This window comes from Triticum urartu, chromosome 2, assembly GCF_003073215.2.
Source record: "Triticum urartu cultivar G1812 chromosome 2, Tu2.1, whole genome shotgun sequence".
Lineage (NCBI taxonomy): Eukaryota > Viridiplantae > Streptophyta > Magnoliopsida > Poales > Poaceae > Triticum > Triticum urartu.
In genome coordinates this window covers 655,242,805-655,266,528 of record NC_053023.1, presented here as the reverse complement: position 1 = coordinate 655,266,528, position 23,724 = coordinate 655,242,805, and the positions used below count along the sequence as shown (strand labels likewise).

Here is a 23,724-nt window from a genome sequence, read left to right as displayed (position 1 = left end):
AATTGCTGATTGCACCTAATGATTCCAGTGAAAAAGTATATATGGCCATCAATCCCTCTGGAGGAGCACACGAAAAACCAATCTGCTACATACACTAGATTTTCTCTAATACAGTGAAGCTAAGTGTATTATGTATAAAAGAGAGTTCTGCAGGCGCAGTTACAACGCCAGCAATAGGCACGGCAGACAACCCCCCAAAAAACAAAAATATATTACAATATACTGATTTAAGTTTACATGGTACTCATTTGTGACAGCATATTCTGTGGCCGTACAAGCAGTGCGCTAGACCAGGGTTTCAAGCTTGTGCTAATATGACCACGGCATGCTGCCAATTCAGATATTCATCACAAACATCAGACCGTTGCAGCGAAGGATGACAGCATTTGCCTGCGCCTGGCAGCATACGAGAACACAAGATACTGATGCCTGAAGAACTATGCAACAACTGAGCAAAATACAAAGAGTTGCAAAATCACTTCTTTACCAGACAGACAATTCCTATATGCGTACACAGCAAAACTCGTTGGAAAAGAATCAATACAATCAACATTCAACTATACTTGGATATCACACAAGCTGGCGAAGTACGACCCGTTAAACTGCAGCAGGGAACCCAAATGGAAGGATAATTCAAACAAGATCTTTCGATAGCTTTGGTGACATGACTATAGATTGAAGGTCAGTGCCTGCGGCTGGTAGCAGGTGCTGGTCCAGGTCATCCATATCACTGTCCCCATTAAGGGATGAACCTGATGAATCCACATCATCATCTAGCAGATAATCAAAAACAGCTAAATGTTAGTACGTAGATTTTTTGGTAAGAAAGAGAGGAAAAATGAGAGTAATTAGTCAATACAGAAGTTTGAAAGGAAAATCTAGCTATTAGAACAAGTGACACACCGTCTATAAACTCTCTTCCATTCTGGACAAGTATCAGCATTCAGTGAAAATGTGAAGTGGCTTAAAAGAGTGTAGTACCAAATCAGTAGAAATCAAGAATTTCTCATGTTGTTCCCTCTACTTCATCTAAGTTTTCCCTAACAAGAGAAACAGTACGACGCATTCTCTTTTCATGATGAATATGTAAATACGATCAAGCATACTATGAATAATAAAGCTCACCAAACAAACAGGGGAGTGTTTTTTGAAGGAAAATGGGAGGGCGGAAGACAACGTACAACACAAAGCCAAACAGATTTATTGCGGAGATGGCGGCGGAAGACAACATACAACACAGAGCCAAACAAATTTATTGCGGAGATGGCATTGCACATGACCGGAATACCCTCTTATTATTTCTTAGTAGAAGATTTCTGAGGCACGCATCATTCAAAACATACAACAAACAATAACACTCTTATGGCTGTTAACATTTTGAAGCATACAGGCCATTTAGAATGAGAACTACAAACACACAACAAGCTGTAGCTCACAACTGCATGCAATTTACTCAAAATTATGAAAGACAGCTGTCTTCCCAAATTATAAGCAAAATGCAGGCACTAGAAGCAGACTCACCAGAGAATGCAGGATGGGTTGCTCCATGAGTAACAGTAGAGACTTGAATGCTTTTTGGTAGGAGGCGATTGAAAAAGTAACCTAAGAATTTCACAAAATATAATCAGTCACCTATCGCTCCGAGCAAGTCAGAAAGAGAAGACATAAACTTGTAATACTGACCCACTCTTGCTAGCCGATTTACCCATCCAGGGGCTGGTTTTTTGGTTATGTTCTTACAGACATCATCTGTAAAATGGTTGCAGTTCTTTGAAATCAAATGATATGTATTCCCATTGTACTTTTCTGCAAGAGTTTGAATGAACGAGCGGAACTCTGCCCTAGACATCTCAGTTGTACCCATCCATACCGATCTTCTATAGACATAGCCAGGGCAACATTTTGGTTCAACCTCAAAAACCCCACTGGTTGAGAGATCATGGGCTCCAAAAGCATATTCCAAACCATGAACTGTAGATTTCAGTTACAACAAAACAATGAGTTAAAGCTCACACCTCTAGCAGAGAATCCACAAAATGCATGTCTGAAAAAAAAAAAAAGCTGCTACACATAAAAGCATCAGCCAATAACCCAATGCACAGTAAATATTTTGACATAACTAGCAACCTCAGTCCATAAAATGTAGACCACTACCAATGAACATATCATGTATGACTAGGACTCTACCATTTTCATTAGCTGCAAACATTCAGCTATGATGCTAGCTCAATGTCAAAGCTAAAAGAAGCGCTAGGCGTTAATTGTGTGTTTTGCCACTGCCTTGCGCTTTTCTGAAGCACACACTTGAGCGCAATTATGCCGCGCACATTAAGCGCTAGGTGTTTTGCTATTGCCTAGAGCCTAGGTGCGTTTTTTTTAACTATGATCAGTATCCACCTGTTCTTTGAACAAGAACATGACTGCAACACCAAACAAACTCTGCCGAGGGATTTGCCACCAACCCTGTCAATCAATAGAACACCCATACATCGTTATAATTCATCACCGTTCTTCAATTTTTAGTTTCTCCTACATCCTATAACTTCCTCATACAACTGAAAACTACTTTGCCCTGACAGCTGGTTTAAGCTGCTTGTTTACTAATTACTGGTCATCAGAAATTCAGACCACGATCAGTCCATCACCCCTCAAATCTGCAACCACCCGTAACTTCTTCCCTTGTACCCTGTTATCCTGCCTCTTTCAAAGCAGTAACCTCCACGACTTACGGTAGCAAGTATCCAGTATAACCCCAGGCTCATCAAAGCAAGTAACAATATATGTACAGTACGAAGGTACGAACCAAATCAAGCTCCAGCAAGCAGGAAGAGAGAGTGGGCAGGGAGTCAAAACCTTCGATCCCGGAGTGGAAGATGCCGAGGCCGAACCAGTAGAGGTAGTCGTTTATGGGCGTCAGGTCGTACACGTTGAGGACCACCGCCGCGCCGCCGCCGCCGCCGCCGTTCTGGACCTCCATGCCCGCCGCCGGTGACGGCGAAGCCCACGGGCGCAGCAGACCCCTCTAACGGCGCCGCATTAGCGTCCACCCGCCGGATCAGTGCCTGGGGAAAATTTTGGTCCGTTCCGATTCGATTTTGCTTGGTTTTGGACTCGGAGAGGGGAGGGGAAAGCGTAGTTAACGTCGAGGATTATTAGGAGAGTAGCACGCCTAAATGATTCCGTTACGCGCTGCAAACGCTGATGTGCGGCCGTGATGTGGGGCAATTGGAGGGTGGGTCCACCTTGTCATGGATACAGTTGGGATGTTCTGCGGGTGGAGGAAGCTTCGGTCTTGCTTGGTGGATGGTGATGGAGAGAGCTGTCTGATTGTAGTGGGGAGTCACGACTCGCTGCCCGCAAAGGCGCGCCCACGGGACGGGCGGGCTATGTCGGGCTCGTGGGTCCCAGCGGGAAGAGGAAGGATGGCTTTGACTCTTCTGGGAAGAGAAGGCTTGGCCGCTCCTCGTCCGACACCGTTTACCAGCAATCCAGCGAAGCTGGTTCCACCTGGGACTGGAAGTCTATTTTAAATCTTGAATTCGTATAGCTCGTCGAAATCAAATCTCGAACACTAAATCTCTGAAATCGACACCCTATACTTTCTAATCCCGGTCAACCCTGACCTTAGGTCTGTTTGGCGCACCTGAAAAAGCACGATCCCGACCGGGTTCACTGCTACTTTCACGGACGATGCGGATCCACAAGTAAGATTCGTCTGCTTCCTTGTTCTCTTCAAGGTAGCCAAATGGATTGATCCCCTCCTCATATTCTCTTGAGAAGATTCCACGTGCTTGCATACGCATGTAGCCGAAACGATCAATTAGGCCGGTAGTTGCGTAGCTTTGTACTTGCGTCTCATCGGATTAAATCAACCTAGAGCCGGGGACACGGCGCTGCACCTGGCCGCAAGGCACGGACGCACGGTCATCGTGCGACGGTGGAGAAGCTCATGCTGCTGGCGCCCTTCTCTTCTCATCTTCGGCAGGGAGCGGCGGCGGTACTTCTCGCTGTCATCTTCCTAGAGCGCAGCAGGAACCAAGACGAACTCCTCCCCCTCCACCAGTGCATCCTCCGGATTGAGGCTTGAAGCAGCGGTATTTACTTGTCGGAGCTTGTGGATCACGCAGCTGGCCAGAAACGTGTCCACTTCTGTGACTGATCTTCACTGGCGCGTGGGCGGACATACTGCGAGGCCGGCGTGGTGTTTTTCCGCGGCGCGTGCGACGTCGACCGGCCGACATGCACGACGCCATCGTCCACGCCTCCTGTGCGCGGGGCGAGGCGGTGCTCGAGGGTTGCCGGGCGTGCTGTTGCGCGCCGCCGCCGTCGACGTCAGGTTATTGCCCTGAGCGAGTCTTTGCGTTGCTAGTCATGTTGTTTCCGCCATCCTCCGCATCGGCGTCAATGGGCACACACTGCTCCAGCTCGCCAAGCCGTATGCACACCAGGTGCTCGACCAAAAGCCAGGTCGGGCCATGGAGGTGGGCACAGAGGGGATGACGAGGTCGACGAGCCTTGAGCTCAACAGGTCGTAGAAGCACAGAGGAGATTAGATAAGCTCAGTACGGGGGCGTATTGGGTATGCCTGGACGCTTGTCGAGCAGCTAGGTAGACACCATGCGTGGGCTAAGGAGGGACGCGGCGACACTTTGGATGGCCCTCGCTGACGTTCAATGGTCATCCTTGCGCTGGTCATCCTCTCGGGACAGGGTGCACACCAGGAACAGAAGACGACATCGGGCCGTTGAGGGCAACCGGCACACCGCTCGGATGTATGGAGTGGGGAAGATGAATATGACATGTAGGCCCACAGAGTCAGCGACAGAAACAATTGTTTCCAGCTGGGATTGTCTTTTTCCCGATGCAACAAACAGTGTAGGGTCGGTTTAGGGTTGAAATTGACCGGGATTGGTGAATATAGGGTGCCGATTTCAGGGATTCAAAGTTGAGGGTTTGATTCAGACTATCTCTAGGAGTTCAAGGTTTAAAATAGACTTTACTCCTCCGATGGTGCATCCAATGGACGCTGCTTCGGTGCCTTTGAGTCTATGACAGGTGGGCCTAACAGGTGGCTGGCTCATCTGTCATAGACCCAAAGGTAGGTGCCTTAAGGCATCAAAGTTAGCCCAGCATGATGCACTTTCTGAGGCTAGTAAATGTCTCAATCTTTACAGAAGACTATGCTGAATACTTCTTCAACAGGAACTCTCAATACGTACCTCTTAGGGTTAAGCTTCATGCGGAAATTTTTGAGGTTAGCGAACGTCTCTACTGGATTTGCCACATATCCTCCTTTCTTTCGGATCTTAATTACTCCTCCTTTCGGATTTTGATTACCACGTTGTCGACATAGACCTGTATGTTTCTTTTGATCTCTGGTAAGTGGCGTCCGTGTTTTTCAAGCCGAAGGGCATAGAGGGGCGCCGAAAGGGGTGACGACGTCTTGAAATTCCGCCACCACAACCAACACATCGGCATGTTGGATGCTTTCTTGATCCCACTGACAGGCGTACTGAATGTTGCCATTCACCGTGGATGACTTTGCTAGAGTCTGTCATCTTGAACTGGTGGTAGATCATAGTGGGCCATCGCCATGAACTTGGCATATAGCAAGGGCATCCTAGGAAGGCATGGAAGGAACCCGACAAACTGATGACCATGAAATACAGGGTCTCAGTCTTATAGGATTGGGATGCTGGAAGTAACAGTAGGTCGAACTGTCCGAGTGACATGGCATGTTTTTCCAAGTATGATCCCATAGGGTTCCGGTGGGCCTAAATGAGGGCGAGGGATCTCCATCCTGCTAAGGTGTCGACATAGAGGATGTTGAGATTGCTTCCCCTATCCATCAACGCCTTGGTGAACCGAACTCCAGTGACGAGGGGGTCGAGGGACAACGACAACTTGCTCGACTGGGGAACATGCCTTTGGTGATAGGTTGACCGAAAGTGATTGGGACTCTGACTACTTTAGGAAGTGACGCGCGTCTGGTTTCCCTTGCACAAGCCTCACATGTTGTGAGCTTGGTGTGGTGTCGGTCTTCATGGTTGCTCAAGCCGCCATGGATCAGGTAGCCACTAGATGGCCTCATGCATGCTTCCCTTGGAGGGACATCCGAGTCATCGTTGTCCCCGACTTGAATCTCCATGGGGGGCCTCTAGTGGAGTACCTATGAAGGAAGTGACTTCGCTTGTGCCGTGTCAGTGCTACGGGTCGTGAAGGAAGCATAACTCAATTGAGACTTCTCTTTGAGGGGCGCCACTTCACAGGTTTGTGGCACCGTCGACGTGGCTGGTGATCCTTGGCTCTTGGCCGAGGTGTTGAGTGGCCTGTCACTGAGTGGCCTCATCTCTCGAGATTTGCCGTTGATGGCGGGATGGGTGCCGAGCCTGGCACATTGCTGAGTGGTTCATCACATAGGTGCAGCTAGCCGTAGTCGTCAGCAATGAAATACTTGCACCCCAAGCGGCCAGCCTATCCCTTGGGGAAGGAGACATCGAGGACCAGATTCCCCTTTCATATTGACGACGAAATATAAAGAACCTTAGAAGAGGATGCCACCTGATGCAAAGACGCCATACTTGAAAGTTGATGAAGCCATCTCGGTCAGATCAACCAGATCCACACAATAAAACCGCTACCTGGTGCGCCAACTATCGTTGTTCTTAGCCGTCAGCACCGTTGAGTGACGACAGATTTGTTCGGAGGGAGAGTGGCAAATCAAGATAGTAGCACACGAGACATGTAATTACTAAGGTCTAGGCCCTCCCTGAAGAGGAAACACCCTACTCATGTTATGGTGGTTGTATTGCTCGAGTGCTCGACGACGATCGGGAAGATCACTAGAGAGAGGTTTTCTTGGATTACAAGCTCCTGGCCACCGTCGCGGCTGAGGAAGAAGGGGGTAGGTGGAAACCCTATCACTAGATGACTCTAGAATGTGTTAGATCCTCCTGGAAGGGCCCTAGATCACCTTACAAACTTGGTCGAGCTAGTGTTACATGGCTCAGGCCGGACTAGAGGTTGGTTCATTCCGTTGAGCTGAGCTGGACCATGTCATGTGTTGGAAGTGTGTTGCCTTGGTTCCTAAGCGGACACATTTTCTAGGTGGCGCCTAGGCGCGAGTGGGTGACTCGATGCACTCGGAGCTGACGTGCCCGTCTCTATCTTGGCTCGCAACATCCTGGTGTTGTATCCTCGCCACGGCCACGCACACCCTAGGTGGTAGGGTGCGCCGAACCTGGCGCCCCTCTTAGGGTTACTCTTTTTGCAGGCCCTCGTGATTTGCTTGAAAAACCAGCCTTGATTTTTTCTAGATTATTTTAGAAAGTTCCTAAAGTGTAATTCACAAAAATGCTTTTCTAGCACTAATAGTAGGCTAGCCATCAAAAATGAAAATAATTCATTAAATAACATCAAAATATCCAATTAATATTCAAAATGAATCATGTACAAAACATACCGATGATCACATGTACAACATGTGATACTACCTTCTCGATGGCATACATCCTTCGATGGCATACATCCTTATTGTCCCACTTTTTCTGAAGACAATTACCAATACACAATAGAACATTGACCATTTTTTTTAATTACAAAAACCAGTGAGAAATGATGTTGAGAAAGCTTTTGTTGTTCTCCAAGTTTGCTTTGCAATTGTTCGAGGACCTACAAGATTAGGGCACTCCCAATGCATTACATCTTAGAGTATATCATATTCACTTAAATATCATATGCAATGCAATTGCCTGGCCTTCTCCATGGTGGGTCAAAACTTTTAAAATCCAAAAACTTGTAGAAGCAATGATCGGGAAGTTGTCGATGTAGATTAGGGGATTCCGCCTTCTATGGTCCACGGAAGCAAATCTCCGCCTTGGAGAAGAAAATGCTGATATCAAAGACCACGAAAGCCGGTCGGATTCATATGGATCCACTTGAAACCTAAACCGACCAGATCCTAGAGGACCCGCCGGAGACATGACTCCACACGCCCTTCATCGGCGTAAACACAACAATGTAATTGGGAAAGGGCAAGGAGAACATTATTTCTACATTGGGGCAAAGTCGTCGCCTCGCTGGCCCAAACCAAACACGATGACTCCCTAAAGAAGCAAATACAAAAACCACCCATGTTGCTGCATGCGAGGTCCGAGATTGATGGCGAGATTACCGCCGTCTAGGACCATGCGCCGACGCTCTCTTCTTTGATGACCTAGCTAGGCCAGGTCTTTGTTGAAGATCGCCGCGCTGCAACACCAATGTCGCCACCGAGCATTGCTTGCCGAAGACCGCAACTTGGCCACACATCTCCGTTGCTGACCCACGACAGTCCATCGAACCCTCCATAGCAGGCCTCCGCGATCAGCAGCCTCCTTGCTGCCGCCGGTGTCGCACAGACTTGACCCGGCAGCACACCCTGGCAGCGGCGAGAGGGGGAGGTCATGGAGTGGTGGGTAGGGTTTAGTAGCCCGCGTGGAGCCTCTCTCGTGAAAACGTTTCGAGCTTGCATTTGTTTCGAGCCGTTTGGGAAATTGAGAAATTCTCAGATGACCGAGAATTAGTAGTTCCGGCAATTTTTTTTTAGAAATTCTCATGTCATTTTTCTCTCGGTCAGAGTCGGCGAGAGTCCCGCAAAAAAGAAAAAAGTGTCACCGGCGAGAGCCAAACAAAGCGCCAATTGCAGAAGAAAACTGAAGAGACGCCGCGCTCATTAGAAGAACCTTTTGGCTTCCTCCCCTCCTCGTCGCTGGCGATTCGTATGCTAAAGCATGAATGCGCCGGCCACACAAAATTGATGGAGTAGTACACGTATGCGTCATCTCGATCGCTGGACGCTCGTGCGATCGAGTAAATGCAGCAGCGGCCATGGTCGTGTATAAGAACCTCACGAGCAGTGGCGGAGCTTGACAAGAATCTATTGGGGGGGGGGGGGGCAAAAAAAACACGAGCAGTGGCGGAGCTTGACAAGAATCTATTGGGGGGGGGGGGGTCAAAGACAAAAAAAATTAACCAACAGCCACAAACAAAACTTGTAGCCTCCATGCAAATTTATACTTCTATTATCCATATTGGTCGTAAAATACATGTATGGTTAGCAATATATACTTATAAGAGAACTAACTACACAAAATATACGACTTGTCTACATGGATATACCCTCAAACTCCAAAGACATTCTCTGAGCTAACGAAGAACTACAAGAAGAGTGGTACTACAAATCAGCTCTTCAGCTGATTTTCTTGTTGCACTTGCTTACCTGGTTAATTATGTTCTAAAAATGCACACTTTGTCATATTAAAAATACCTAGCTACCAGATTTAAACCTATATAATCCTAGATTATAGGTTAGAACCGTGTGGCTGTTGCCAAGAAAAAAGAACAGCATCCAGTTTCATGCAAAGAGAATAGCTCCAGCACATGCATGCCTGCAGATGTGTAAAGTGCAGCGCACTGTAGCAGGCATAGCGCTCTGCCCGCGCTCGACGCAAGCCACCGCTCAGGACCGCCAGCGTGCTACTGTGCTTGAATTACTAATACTACCTAGTAAAAAATTATTTTCATCTGGGCTGGGGGGGCCACGGCCCCCTCAGGTCTCTACATAGCTCCGCCGTTGCTCACGAGCGCAGGCTAGTCTTCTCCTCTCTCTCTCTCTCTCTCTCTCTCTCTCTCTCTCTCTCTCATTGCTGTAACCTGCTATACACTCCATGTCCAACTCGCGCGCGTCCTCCCACGGTGCCAGCGGCGGCGTGGCGGTAGCGCCGTCCATGTCCGCGTCGGCCATCGTCGCCAAGGCCGCGTCCGGGTCGCACGTCCTCAAGATCGACGGCTACTCCCGCACCAAGGGACTCGGAGCCGGCAAATTCATCACGTCGAGGTCGTTCCTAGTCGGAGGCCATCGCTGGTGCCTGCGATACTACCCCGACAGTCATTACAACACAACAGCCTATGATAACTGTATATCCATCGTACTCTGTCTTGATCCCAGCGAGGCCGGCGAAGTCAGGGCAGAGTACAAGATCAGCTTGCTTGACGAAGAAGGCCACCCAGTGCCCCGCTACGTCCGGGAAATACGTCCGTGCTGGACATTCTCCGGAAAACGAGAGCCATCCGTTTCCAAGCTCTTCGTCACTAAGGCAGAACTGGAGAATTCACTTTACCTGAAGGATGACGCTTTCAGCGTGAGGTGCGATATCACCATGGTGATGGGGATCGTCACGGAAGACGTTGTGGTTCCCTCCGCCGAGCGTGGTATCAAGAAAGAGACCTTCTGATAAGCGCCTGCTTGCTGCTCGGTCGCCCGACGAGTAGCCGCCCACCTGCATGCATGCCCTTGCCAACGGTGGTAGCTTCCCACCATCATCTCGCTCTATCGTTGCTGTTTTGGTGGAGTATTACTATAGTCTTAGTGCAGTCTAATGTGGCCATGTTGTTCTTGCCATGTGAACATCAGATGATTTGGATGCTGGATCTTGCGATGTTCTATGAGTACTCAACTATTAGTCAACGGAATAAACAGATGAAAAAAAATCTATTATTATAATCGTTCAAATATTAGTTAAATTTAGTCTTGGTTGCTAAACTTGAAAACGGCAGCAAAACTTGCCAGATTTTGTCCCTTGCTCGACTCCAAGGGGGTTTAATGAATGACATTATGGTGTTTTGGCACGACAGCAAACTCAATCAACACAAGAATTACAAGAAAGTAACAGACAAGGGAAAATTATTTAAAAATTAAAGTGTTCAAAACCCCAAACCTATAGGAAAATTGTTGAATATTTCAGAATTTTTTAAGTGGGAAATAGGAAAAAGAAGCAAGACATGCATGACAAATAATAACTATAACTATAATGTGTACTCTGAATTTTTTTTATAAGTTTTTCCATTTATACTAGTAACCCATTAAAGAACTAAAATTCTATGCATGACTTGCAAACTCATATGCAGGGAGTACTCCAATTTGAGGTAACAGATCTTTCTGTTTGTATATTAGATGATGCCGTTTGCCTTTTTGTTTGAAAATGAGGTTTATCCCCTTGGTCTCTTTATCATTGTGATGCATACATCCATTGTTATTGAGGTTGATGCAAGACAGTAAGGCCAAGGTCATCAACAAGCATACCACATAGCATAGTAAACTATGACAGAATGATTAAAAGATGTGAATTAAACACATATGACTACGTTTACTTATTTCACAGCAACGCCTTTAAGAAGAGATACCTGCCCTCACGTTGCCATTGCACCGTCGAGCCAGAGACAACATGGATAAGGATCTTTCTGCATGGTAATCAAGGACAATCAATGAAGATAAGCACATCGTCAAATAAAGAATGCCTTCAACAAGGTAAGGACACAAGGTTGTCGCTATCGAGTCCGACTAATAAAGGTCAGAACAAGAGTTTTCACCGCGGAATGAGGTGGTGCTTCAGTCACCACCTTGAAAACGGATCTTACATGGTTGCGCCAACCAATACTCCAGACCAAGCCGCAGTGACGCTAGTGGAAGGTTGGGACATCTTTTCACCTTAGACCACCGCCACAGCCGTCGGGGGGCCGCCCATGAAGCAGCACGGATCTGGATGCTGCTACTCCACAATGGTGCGAACTAAACTACAACATCCACCACGACTCCGGGGCCGCTGATCCAGCGTCCTCTATGTGAACTTGCTTGCCGAAGAATAACATCGCAGAACCTGTGCAATTGACATCCTCCACGGGAAGTGTGTGCAAGATCTAGTTGGTTGTGAAGAGAGATGGACCCGTCCATGCTTGAAGCAAGCCGGAACCACGGTGTCGGGATCCTCCCCGCGCGCCATATGCTAGCCGCAAACGGGCACTCGGACCTAGATCCAGCCTGACTGCTCCACAATGACATCTCGAGCGGCCTTGCCCCGAGGAGGCCCGCACAACCGGCGTTGCTGAGGTGGTGCTCGCTTTCGCCACTGCGAATTCACCTCTGTTGCACACAACTATGTCGGCTCCAAGGTGCTGCCGGATGGCCTCATTGGTGTTTGCGCCATCGTGCCGCGCCATGACGATCGTCGACTCTGAATCGTCATGCACAAAATCCTCCCCATGGTGCAGACCCGATCGTCACCCCAAAATTTACTCTAAATACAGCAGATAGAAAAGAATACGTCATTATAATATACAGTTGATTAGGGATAAGAAGGGATGATCTCTTCCTGGTCAAGGCAAGGCAAGCAAGCCAGCACCAAATTAAGACCATCAACTCAAACACAAACCAACTTCTCCTTCTGGTCGGAGCTACAGGAGCACACAGCACAATGCTCACCCAAACAAAGAAGGTGATATCTCTCTTCCTTTTCTTCAGATTGAAATGTTCTACAATATGGATAATCAAATTCTCCTTTTACACATTGCTGAATCATTCTATGACCATGAGCTTTCTATCATGACCATGATGAACTACTACATGATAACTCTCGTGGTTACTTTAATAACATATTACTGCAGTACTAATAGGTGAAGAAACACTGAAAAATATGCCAAAAAACATGGCGCTTGAAGGTGAATTTCAGTTAAAAGTCCAGTTGTGGTTTAGGGAGCAGAGGAGACATGGGCCGTTTGCTCTCACCTGCAGCTTGCGGAAGTGCGAAATCTAGGAGCAGAGACCTCTTCTTGCCGCCGCCGCTGGTTCTTGGCTGTTGGTTCTAGTAATTAAGATCCACCGTGACAGAGAAGCGGAGTGGAAGGAGGGTTAGAGGCCACAGGTCCTGTAAACCCTAGCACGTGGAGGATCCAGGGAGAGGAAGGAGGGGAGTCACCGCCGCAGGGAAAGGGGAGGGGTCGCCGTCGAGATGCACATCTCGCCGGAAGGGGGCGGGAGAAGGGGTTTCGTCCGGTGCTCGGAGGAAGGTCAGGGAAGAATCTTTCGACGGTGGCCCATGTTCAGGCCCGGTAGCACTGGAAATGTGCTCTCTCAAGCCTTCGACGCTGGGATAGTCCCACCTCGGAGCATTACTAGCACTACGACCAGTTTATATATATATTCAAGCTTAGCAGAGTGCTCGACGAGTTCGGTGGCGCGAACTTGTAACCCAGATGATGAGGGGGCAATTCGTGTCGGCCCCTAGCCCAATTACAAGTGGGGAGAAGCTGACTGCCATTTTTATATTTTCTATACTTACTCTGCTCAGATTTCTATAATATAATCTTTATTTATAAATCTTATATGATTCATGTATGTATTCGTGTATAAATTTTATATTTTTATACTTACTCTGCCTGGGCGCGCCCACCGACCCCGATGCAGGTCGTAGCGGTTCCACCTGCAGCGACAGAAGCTCCGTCATCTCTCATCGGTGCACCCAAATACTAGTCCCACATCGTTGGGCGAGGCAGACACCGACCAGCTTAAATAGCCGCGCCGGCGCATAACGGCAAGCTTCTCTGTTGTTGTGTTGGTCTATCAATTCTCGCTGCGTGGACGAGATAACTTGACACTCGACTGCATTTCATTAACTAATGCCAAGTTCATCTCGTTCATGTACGTTGATACCTCTATTTCGTAAATCATTTTTTTCCGACAAATTGTGATTCATAAAAAGCAATGCGGACATGAATATTTCCCTTGTGAGGGAGATAGACCCTGATAATGGATCTTCCGTGTGATAAACATAGAAGATTCATACTAACTCGTCATGCGGCGAGGTGGAACTAATACGGTGCAAAAAATCTAATTATGAGCAATTTTCGGTGTGTTTTGACAGCCCAGCCAGCCTAAGATGGACGAGAGGATCATCATGCATGGCGCTGCATGTAATAGATTTTTGTTAAGAAATCGCCGCATGTAATAGATGTTTTGAAAATAAGGTATGTGGTTGCAAATGATAAATTTTGAGGCCCGCTCAGTTTTGAGGGCCCAAATTTGTAACCTGCGGCGATGCTTTTAATGCTTGCTTTGAACTGTCTATTTCGTGGAAGTCTATAGGCCGGCCGAATCTTCGGCCGGTCATCGCTGTGGCATGTGAACTTACAAGACCCACGAACTTCTTCTTTTCTTTTCTCTTTTCCCGTCCTTATCTCTTCATCGCTCGTTTTTTGCCACACAACTCCACTGCGCCCACGCTCTGCGCTCCCTCTTCCACCTTTGCCGCATCTCTCGGCTCCATGGCCTCCTTCCTTCAAGCTGTTGTATTGCTGCCATCGGAGCTTCAACCACTGGTGGCGGAGTTGCAACCCACAGGGCCCACCGTTGCTGGAACCAGTATGCTGGCGAGCTGGAACAGGCGCCTCGTTTTGATACAACCGGGCATCCCAGAGCTGAAACCGGTGCCCCCCGCTGCTTCAACCGGCGAAACTCTTCGCGTCGTGGAGACGGACGGGCGGGCTGCGAGGCGACCTCTTTTGCTGCAACCCGCCATTTATTTGCTGGAACTGGCATCAGTTTTTCCTACCGTCGCCATGTGATTCGCTGGACAGCCGATGACAGAGTTTTTGCTCGTACTAGTGTATGTTTTCGCTGGGACTAGCTTTTCTTTTCGCTACAATCATTCTTTTGTTTGCTATACAATCGAACAAATGAGAGTCTCCTTGCTGAGTTATTTTGCTGGAAACAGTGTATATTTTTGCCGGAACTAGCAACTTTTTTTTGCTACAACCAATCACTGGAGTTCTCTCCTGCTGAGGGTGATTTTTTGCTGGAACCGATGTCTCTTTTTGTTGGAACCTTATAACGATTTTGCTTCAACCTGAGAAGTTGTTGCCTTTTCTAGATCTCTTTTTTGGCTGGACACGGCAGTGCAAACCGAAGACTGCGGCAAGCCGAAGGCGGGGTTGCGCTAGGATGCTGCAAGCATGGCGCCCGGGAGCTGAAATTGATCGATTTGATTTGTTTTCAGAGTTGCATCCATGGTGAATCGCGCTGGAATCAATGGCGGACGTGACGCAATCCTGGCAGCCACGTTGGCAGGACCTCACCGGAGCTCGTCAGGTACGGCCACAACAACGACGAGGAGGGGGAGTGGAGGTGTGCATGCGGGGGAGCGTGTGGATTCCCCTAATTTCTTTTCTCGCGAGGTAGAAGACGACACAGAAGGGGCCAAATCGAACGGCTAAACATGAATAGATCGGGTGGCTATCGTGCGACCGGCCCAACGTTCCCCTATTTTGTTCTGTCTCCTGGTTCAAGCACACACATTCAGGTTTAGCCGTTGAGGTTCACTCACTGGTCATCATCACCTCCTTCATTGGCCTCCGGGTTGTCTCCGGCTTCGGCGGTCCTCTTGTAGGCGTACCAGTTGGCGATGGGCAGGTAGACAACAAAGTTGACAACGCTGAGCACGGTCATCAGCCAGAAGAAGTAGTCGAGGTGGCCGACGTTGAGGTTCTTGTCCGGGATCCACCCTTGTCCTCCACCCCTCGTCGTCACCTTCTTCACCACCGTCACCAGCAGCGTGCTCACGTAGCTTCCCAGCGCTACCGCCGTCAGCGACAGCGCCATGCACATGCTCCTCATGGCGTCCGGCGCCTGGTCGTAGAAGAAGTCCAGCTGCCCCACGAAGACGAACACCTCGGCGGCGCCGACGATGAAGTACTGCGGCACCTGCCAGAAGATGGAGATGGGCACGATGTCGTCCTCCCCGTACAGCCCCAGCCGCGCGACCGCGCGGAGGCGGAAAACCTCGAGCACGCCGGCGGCGACCATGGAGAAGATCGAGACGACGAGGCCGACACCCATGCGCTGGAGCTGCGTGAAGCCGCGCGGGTGGCCGGTGACGGAGCGGACGGCCGGGACGAGGAGGCGGTCGTACACGGGCACCCAGAAGATGACGCTGAGGGTGTCGAAGGTGGAGAGCGAGGCGGAGGGGATGGAGAAGTGGGCGCCCATGCGCTTGTCGAGGGTGTTTCCCTGGAACACGAACACGGTGTTCATCTGCCCGTACACCGCCGCGAAGACGATGCCGCTCGCCCAGATGGGCAGCAGCCGCACCACGCTCTTGAGCTCCTCCACCTGCGTCACCGTGCACAGCCTCCACGCCGACGGCGCCGTCGCCGTCCTGTCCGCCGGCGTCTCCACGGCCGCCTTGTCGAGGAACCTGAACTGCTCGGTGTGCTCCAGCTTGCGGCTCCCCTCGATGCCGGAGTCCCTGTCCGTCGTCTCGTGCAGCGCCGACCCGTCGACGGGGACGCTCAGCTTGCGCGTGGCCGCGACGAGCACCTGCGCGATGCGGGTGAGCGGGCTGCCGCCGGGGCGCTGGTGGCGGTAGAGCGGCGTGCCGACGAAGAAGCTGCCGACGGCGATGGCCATGACGACGGCGGGGATGCCGAAGCCCCAGCCCCAGCCGTAGCGCACCTGCACGTTCACCAGCACGGACGACGCCACCAGCGCGCCGATGTTGATGGACAAGTAGAACCAGTTGAAGAAGGAGCTCTTGCTCCGCCGCTCGCTCTCGTCGTGCTCGTCGAACTGGTCTGCTCCGAACGAGGACACGCAGGGCTTGATCCCGCCGGTGCCCAGAGCAACGAGGTACAGACCGACGAACACCGCCGCCGTCTGCCCCGCCGTCGGGTCGCACACCCCCTGCGCCATGCACGTCGGCACCAGCCCTTTCACCGACGCCGCAACCGTCAGGAGCCCCAGGCCGATGACGTAGATGATCACGAAGGAGGCGATGGTCCAGAAGCGGCCGAGGTAGGCGTCGGCGAGGAAGGCGCCGATGAGGGGGGCGGCGTAGCAGGTCCCCGTCCAGTTGCTGACGGTGTTGGCGGCGTCGCTCTTGTTCATGCCCATGTTGTCCAGCATGAAGTTGCTCAGGTTGGCGCTCATGCCGTAGTACGCCAGCCGCTCGCAGCATTCGTTAGCTGCAATTCATGGATCAACGCCATGGCTGGCTCAAAGAGCAGGGCAACAACGGAGTCGTCGTGTGTATGTACGTACGTACCGAGGATGTAGGGGCAGGCGCGCCAGGTGCCGGTGCTGCTCTTGACGGCCTGGTTGCCCTTGATGTCCACGGTGCCATCTTGGGTGTAGATCGTGTCCGCGCCAACCTCCCCCATTTCCACCTGCTACTTTTTGCTGCTCAGACCTCAGAGGAGCAACTTTTGTAATGGGCAAGACAAACAGGATGGTTTGAAATTTTGAATGGCATCGAAGGTTTATATATCCAGATCAAATGAGAAAGTACAAAAGAGATGAAATCAGCCAGTCCAAACCTCTTCACATGCTGACAAATGAAATTTGTTGGAATAAACCACGACTGTGTGTCCGTACCGGTAACAGTCACCGAGTAGCTAGCTTTTATCGATCCGCCGGCGGAAACTCTCACGCGAAAAGCACATGTACGCGTACCACCAGAGAGGATTTTTTAGGGGAGCCAGTTGTGTATGCTGCATGATAGACGCTAGGACATGCATGTTGTATTCGGCCAGTCAACAAAATCCATACGCGCTGTATATATGCAAATCGATGTCGACTACGTTTGTCTATTTGTGAACATCTACTGTCACGCGAACCAAGCTGTGGTTTCATGGTTAGAGAGACTGTGGTATCCCTAGCCTACCAGGGTTCAATTCCTGATGCTCGCATTTATTTCTGGATTTATTTTAGGATTTTCGGCGATGTGCATTCAGTGGGATGAGACGTTTTCGTCGACGACGAGACGCCTACGATATGCCGGCTCATAAGGATAGGGTGAGTGTATGCCTATGAGCGCTTGTCTGGTGTTCAAAAAAGAACATCTACCATCACGATTACCAAATCAGGCGCCCTATATGTCCCCGGCACGTTTGGACACGTCCACGGATGGTTATCAGTCAGATCTCAAATTTTCGCCCGCACAGCTGAGGCGTAGCTCATATCTGACACCCCACATCCATACTACGCATGCAAACGTAATTAAACAACGGACAAAGAAATCGGCATCAAACGGACAACAAAATGCATATAAACCCCCTTTACATCATCGAAAAGATCACCACGGTTCATCACTGGACAAGTTCTAAACTTAAACAACTAAAAAACAATAATATAAACGGATGAGGAGCGGGATCACCACTTCCTCGCGGGCCCTTTGCCCTTCTGGTCGACGACGCAGCGATAGGCGCCCGCGGCTAGTGGTGAATCGTTCGAGTCGTGATCAAAGGAGTCGTCGTCGTCGTTGGACGAGTAGTCGACGATGACAATGAGCCCCTTCATCGGACGGACGCCACGCTTCACCACCCAAGCCGCCTTCGTCGTTCCCTCCGCCGCCTCGTGCTCTGACTGCTCAATGGCAAGCCAGAGCGTCTTAGTGCTCTTCCTCCGTAGTCGGCGACCGTCCGTCTTCGCCATCGTCAGCCACCGGCTATAGACCAAAGTGAGGAGCCGCTCGACCTCGTCGTCGGCAACCCGCGGCGGCAGCGCACAGATTGCTCCATTGTGTTCCTCTCCCTTGCCCGCTGCGTCTCGCAACGCGCACCTCACGTGCGCGCCCGAGCCGGCAGAGCAGGCACTAGCACCCTCCGCCTCCCTTGCGGAGCAGCGATTGGCGGGGGAAGGGGACAACATGGGTCAGTGCCACCCTGACGGAGCTGCGCGCGGGCCGGGAGGAGCCAGTTCCAACGTCTACGTTGCGTCGACGTGGGAGCAACGACGGGGCAGATCCAAAGTTGCCCCCTTGTCCACCTTGGACTTCTCCAGCGCAATGCGGAGGGCCAGCTCGTTGATGCCGAGGTAGCAGGTAAATGAGCCCAACTTTGCCGTTGTACTACTACATATTGCATTTATAAGTATCTTGAGAATTTGATGGCAATGTTCTTTGGTACATAACATAGTCATTTGTTGCATCTTTAGGTTTGGAAGCCATTTGTGTTTTGAAAGTTCGATACTTTTAGAGAAACTTGCTTGACCCCTCAATGTCATTCACGCAACTGATCCAAAGCTTAAGGAGAATTTGACCAGGTGTAAGTTAATTATCTCTACTCCTAATGTCTCATTTGATAGGATTGTATTTTTTTTGTTTCCCATTTTCGTCTGTTTTTTTTGTCTTCCTTTCCACCACCCCACCAGTTTATTTTCGCGTCACCTCTCACACAACAAAAAGAAATCTAAACGGATCAAGACTTTTCATGCCGATGCAAGTTATTTAGTAATGTATTTATGTGAAATAATCAATCACGATCAATCTCTATGAAATTTAAATTAATTAATCTTACCTTAAATCAATCAATCACATTAATTTGGAAACAAATAACCGATTTTAAGAAAAATCGGTCAATAACTCTAAATCAGCACTTGGCTCTCGGCGTAGCGAGGGAAGGGGTGATGCCGTCTTCTCTTGACTATGCGGGTAGCACGGAAAGGGGTGGCGAGTGATTCTGGCATTGACATGACTTTGGCGATGGTGGCTCACTCGTTCTCGTTTCGATCTGGAGGTCCCGTGTTGGCAATGCGACCTTTCTTCCATATTGGGCCGGGTCTGGTTGTACCTCGGGTGGCTATGGCGAGGATCCAAGTGAAAGCTCTATGCTTTTGGTGGCAGTGGTGGTGATGCCTGCGGATGTCACTTACCACTTGGGGCGCGTTGAGGAAGTCCTGAATTAGGGGGTCCTCTGGTGTCCGGGCTATTTGATATGGGCCGGACTGATGGGGCGTCAAGATACAAGCAGAAGGCTTCCCTCCTGTGTCAGGGTAGGACTCCCCTATGCGTGAACGGCAAGATTGGTGTCCGGATATGTTATTTTCTTTCCTTACAAACCCTCTGTACAACCCTAAGTCCCTCCGGTGTATATATAAATTGGAGGGTTTAGTCCGTAGAGGCTATTGTAATTTTTATAGACTAGACAGTTAGGGTTTGGCCATTACGAGTCTTCGGGAGACTCATTATTAGCTTAATCTCTCTAACAAGATAAGCATAAATTGATCTGTCGATGTTGGTGGTCTACACTAGCTTGACCAATTCCAGGGAATCAACCTCCAATTCAATAGGTAGCTTAATTCTCACTAGGGAAGGTGATATAATCCCTCTATACATGCACAAATTTCTGCCCTCTTTATTGTCGTTTTTTATTGCTTGACTTGTTTGGATCGAATTTTTATTGCTTGACTTGTTTGGATCGAATTTTCACTGCCATTTTGTATGGGTTTTGTGATTTGGGCAATTCGCTTTGTATCGGTTCGGTAGATTGGGTTGTGCGTTGCCACGGCCCCAGGAGCTGGAAGAAAATCAACGCAATTACTCTTTCCGTTCACTTTTGTAAAACATTTTTAAATTTAAAACAACACCCAAAATAGTTCAGTTTCGGCTGTCTTGAACGACTTAAGAAAGTGAACAGAAGGAGTAGAGGAGTTGGGAGAAACATGATCTTCCGAGATTAGCAGACACTGCAATCTTATAAACATGGTTGTTTCCTCCTAGTGGGTCGAGGTTAGATGGCAAGATGGGAATATGCTCTTTGCCGGGTGCGGTGTTTCGATCGCTCATCTGCATCCGGTCAAGAAAAAATAAATTAAAATGAATATTTGATGCATGAGGTTTGCTTTATTTTTTAAATTATTTAGACATCTGAGCAGCTCTCGGCAAAAAAGACAAATCGATTCGTGTGAGTAGTAAATATTTTTACAGACCCTAGATGTCTAAATAATTTAAAAAATAGATCGAACCTCACGCATCAAATTATCTACCCCAATTTTTTTGATTATTTTAATATTTATTTTGATTTTTCTCGTCAGGGCCGGTGAAGCTGAGCCTGGGCTCAGAAAAATTGTATGCAATTTTTATTATTTAAAATCTGGATTGTAAGTTTTTCTCGAAAAAAAAACTTCGTACCCCTACCCTCTGCATCTTCGTGAAGGATACTTTGAAGCTGAACTTTCTCTAACAATACTGCACAGTACACTGAAACTGAAAGAAAAATATATCTTCCAGATCCCTGCCATTTCTTCTAGATAACTGCCACCACCGGTACACTGACGCGAATAGTAGTACAAATTACTCGTCCCGCCCATGTCTAATTACAGTCTTCTACACGTATGTACAGAGGCCAATCCAGTTGCCTCCTTAATGCTACAACTTTGCACCACACAACGCCTCGGCGGTCGCAGAGCAAAGAAAAAGAATCCGGCGAGCCGTCAGGCAGCGTCGCAGTTGACATCCTCGGGCTCGCCCACGTTGTAGTAGAGGGTGGACTGCCGGCCGTCGAACTTGGAGACGACGTTGTGCGCCGTGAGGCCGCAGTAGCACTTCCTCAGCCGCTGGATGCAGATGTCCATGATCTTCTGGAACATGTGGTCCTCCTGGATGAAGGGCTGCTTCACGAACTCCTCCAGCGGCATCCACTGCACCACACAGAGCCAGATTACAGAAGCTTCAGCAAAGCAGAATACTCTGAACCGAAGTTTCTACTACCATGGGAGTCGATTTTCAGGTGTAGTTTTGAAGATGGTGATGACGTACCTTTGCTGCCTGAATCTCCGTTTCGTCGATCTTGATCGCGCTCGACAGAGGCCTCAGCATGCAGATGAAGAACAGGTCCGACTTCTGAAACGCCACGTTGTGCGCGTGCCTGTCATTGTTTTACGGTTTCAGTGGTGAGTGAGACAACATTCAGGGTATCTCAACAGTTTCAGAGTTACTGCGCTGAGGTGGACGAGTGTTTACCTGAAGGCAACCACATCCACGAATTCAGTGTCAACCTGCACAGAGCACCACAAGAACAATACCGTTCAGAACCAATCCTCACGAGAAAGTCTATCCAAGTGCTCGGTTTCTTTCTTACCCCTGTTTCTTCCTGGACCTCTCTGATGGCTCCCGTGTATATTTCTTCTGACTGCAAGAGGAAGAACAATTGCTTCAGTAACAGCGACACACATCGCGTACCATGGTTGCATCGCCGATGATCTTCAGTGCGTTCTTACCTCCTGAATGAACCCCGTGGGGAGTTTCCAGACACCATCCAACGCCCAGCCGCGGTACTTCTCTTGCACCACTAGGACCTGTCCGATTGTTCATGGAAATGCCATTAGTCCCACGAATTTATTCAGTCATTATCCTTTCAGATCAAAACTATTACTAGCACTGTGCGCGCGAGAGCTACCTCCATTTGATCATTGATCACGAAGCCCCCGACGCCGACCTGATGAGAAGCGTTCGCTGGGAGCAGAGACGGCTCGTCGGGGATCCAGTACGTCAGCATCAAGTAGGCCTCCTCCGCGTGGTGGTACTTGAATCCTTCCTGCACACAGATTTAGGGACATAGCATCAGTTTCAGTTCAGTGAACTACTGATTTTGTATCTAAGTTCAGACAGACTGATTTCAGTGACGACGGTAGTTAGTAATAGTATTCGTACCTTGACTGCTATGGGAACAAACTCAGATCGATCCACAGGCAGTTTCAGCCACACCCCTTTCTTTCCCTGCAAAAGGAATCACAGCACATGTAAATAACTGAACCAAGTGACAGTCAGTTGCTGATACATTTCATAAATTACTGAACTGGAGTATTTCAAACCCCCATTTTCTCCCTCTCGATCTGTGCACGTACCACGGACTGCCAGTAGGAGAGGGACGCCGCGAGCGACCGGGCGAAGGCGGCCCCGTCGGCCGGCAGCCTGTCGGCGTCGACGACGACCCCGCTGTACTCGTCCTCGGAGGCCTCCAGCACGAAGTTGTTCTCGAGAGTCGTCCACCAATGGTGGCCGGTGGAGTCGGGCCAGTTGACGCCCATCCACTCGGGCTCGCTCCTGAACAGCTTCCTCCGCGCCGCCGACCTCACCCCGCTCAGCATCCGGCCGATGGAGTAGGACGCGCTCACCCCGTGCTCTGCACAACAGCAACGAAACACAGCGAGTGAGCTCACGCGATTCAGATAGGCGCCAGTGACCGACGGAGTGACAGACAGGAGCCCGTACCTCTGGAGGAGCCGGGGCAGTTGAAGAACCTCGCGGCGCTGCCGGCGCGGCCGCGGCGGCGCCCGCCCGGCGTGGAGCAGAGAGCGGCGGCGCCGGCCGTGTCGACCAAGCTGCAGCTCTCCATCGCTCACAAGTGGTGTCTGGACTAATCCCTTACCTCTAGACAAAGTGCTACCCAAGTTGCAGTGCTATCACGAGCGATGCTACCGTTGAGGTATGAACTGATACGGCGTGCGCGCCTCGCGATGTCCGGGGGCGAATGGCTGAGCTCCACAGAGCGGCCGAGGAGCTTATAAAAATCTCGGGCCACGCCCACGTCGGTGTCACGGGGATAAGGGGCCACGCCGATGGCATGGGGATATTCGCGCGCCGGAGCGGGCCAAGATCCCGCGCGCCGGCTCAGAGTTACCGCCCGGCCGCACAAGGCACCCCTAACCCGATTGCTATCATTAGGAGTAGTTCCTTCGCAGTTACCACTACGCAAGCGAACAAAAACACTGTGTATACTAAACTAACTCGACGACAGTGCGCAGGAGAAACGACACGCAGATGCAGAACCCAGACGAGAGTCCCGGGCGCATGTCATGTGGGTGCTGAGAGTGCTGTCTGGCCGGTGGTGGAGGACGGGTGGGCGTGACGAGGACCCGCAACGCGGGACGCATCAATCAAGTGGCATCAGCAGTGCCGTGATCGCTGCCTAATCACCCCGTCACGCGGGCCACCACCCGCCCTTCTTGTTACTAGCTTTATTGATTGATTGGTTTTATCGGTGGTTGCAATTAGTTAGGCCTCCGTGGTACCCTGTCCGCCTCCGTCTCTGCCGCGTGACTGGGCTCCGCGTCGGAGGGGGCCATCCAGTGTAGCTGAA

At 49.9% G+C, this 23,724-nt stretch overlaps 3 protein-coding genes across 3 annotated transcripts; all 3 read right to left on the bottom strand.

Annotated features, from left to right (window-relative positions):
• Positions 1–197: 197 nt before the first annotated feature.
• LOC125539477 (deSI-like protein At4g17486) lies at positions 198–3,157 on the bottom strand. The gene is made up of 4 exons (XM_048702934.1): positions 2,854–3,157; positions 1,684–1,971; positions 1,522–1,602; positions 198–773 (listed from the first exon to the last, which is right to left on the bottom strand). The coding sequence occupies exons 1-4, from the start codon at positions 2,975–2,977 to the stop codon at positions 634–636; spliced, it is 633 nt and encodes a 210-aa protein (XP_048558891.1). The 5' UTR covers positions 2,978–3,157; the 3' UTR covers positions 198–633.
• Positions 3,158–15,169: 12,012 nt separating this feature from the next.
• Positions 15,170–17,252, bottom strand: LOC125539474 (protein NRT1/ PTR FAMILY 8.2-like). Its single transcript, XM_048702932.1, has 2 exons — positions 16,911–17,252; positions 15,170–16,830 (listed from the first exon to the last, which is right to left on the bottom strand). The coding sequence occupies exons 1-2, from the start codon at positions 17,023–17,025 to the stop codon at positions 15,191–15,193; spliced, it is 1,755 nt and encodes a 584-aa protein (XP_048558889.1). The 5' UTR covers positions 17,026–17,252; the 3' UTR covers positions 15,170–15,190.
• A 3,592-nt stretch (positions 17,253–20,844) lies between these two features.
• LOC125539473 (nudix hydrolase 8-like) lies at positions 20,845–23,132 on the bottom strand. The gene is made up of 9 exons (XM_048702931.1): positions 22,857–23,132; positions 22,490–22,767; positions 22,296–22,361; positions 22,042–22,179; positions 21,863–21,940; positions 21,724–21,774; positions 21,606–21,640; positions 21,402–21,510; positions 20,845–21,283 (listed from the first exon to the last, which is right to left on the bottom strand). The coding sequence occupies exons 1-9, from the start codon at positions 22,978–22,980 to the stop codon at positions 21,077–21,079; spliced, it is 1,086 nt and encodes a 361-aa protein (XP_048558888.1). The 5' UTR covers positions 22,981–23,132; the 3' UTR covers positions 20,845–21,076.
• Between the last annotated feature and the right edge of the window lie 592 nt (positions 23,133–23,724).

Excerpts from the sequence above, each read along its gene's own strand:
- LOC125539477 (XM_048702934.1), bottom strand. The coding sequence starts at position 2,977 with ATGGAGGTCCAGAACGGCGGCGGCGGCGGCGGCGCGGCGGTGGTCCTC. Across the intron at positions 1,603-1,683 it reads AAATCGGCTAGCAAGAGTGG|GTTACTTTTTCAATCGCCTC; the intron begins GTCAGTATTACA and ends TGAAATTCTTAG. Across the intron at positions 774-1,521 it reads AACCCATCCTGCATTCTCTG|ATGATGATGTGGATTCATCA; the intron begins GTGAGTCTGCTT and ends ATTATCTGCTAG.
- LOC125539474 (XM_048702932.1), bottom strand. The coding sequence starts at position 17,025 with ATGGGGGAGGTTGGCGCGGACACGATCTACACCCAAGATGGCACCGTG. Across the intron at positions 16,831-16,910 it reads CGCCTGCCCCTACATCCTCG|CTAACGAATGCTGCGAGCGG; the intron begins GTACGTACGTAC and ends CATGAATTGCAG.
- LOC125539473 (XM_048702931.1), bottom strand. The coding sequence starts at position 22,980 with ATGGAGAGCTGCAGCTTGGTCGACACGGCCGGCGCCGCCGCTCTCTGC. Across the intron at positions 22,768-22,856 it reads CTGCCCCGGCTCCTCCAGAG|AGCACGGGGTGAGCGCGTCC; the intron begins GTACGGGCTCCT and ends GCTGTTGTGCAG. Across the intron at positions 21,941-22,041 it reads TGATCAATGATCAAATGGAG|GTCCTAGTGGTGCAAGAGAA; the intron begins GTAGCTCTCGCG and ends ACAATCGGACAG.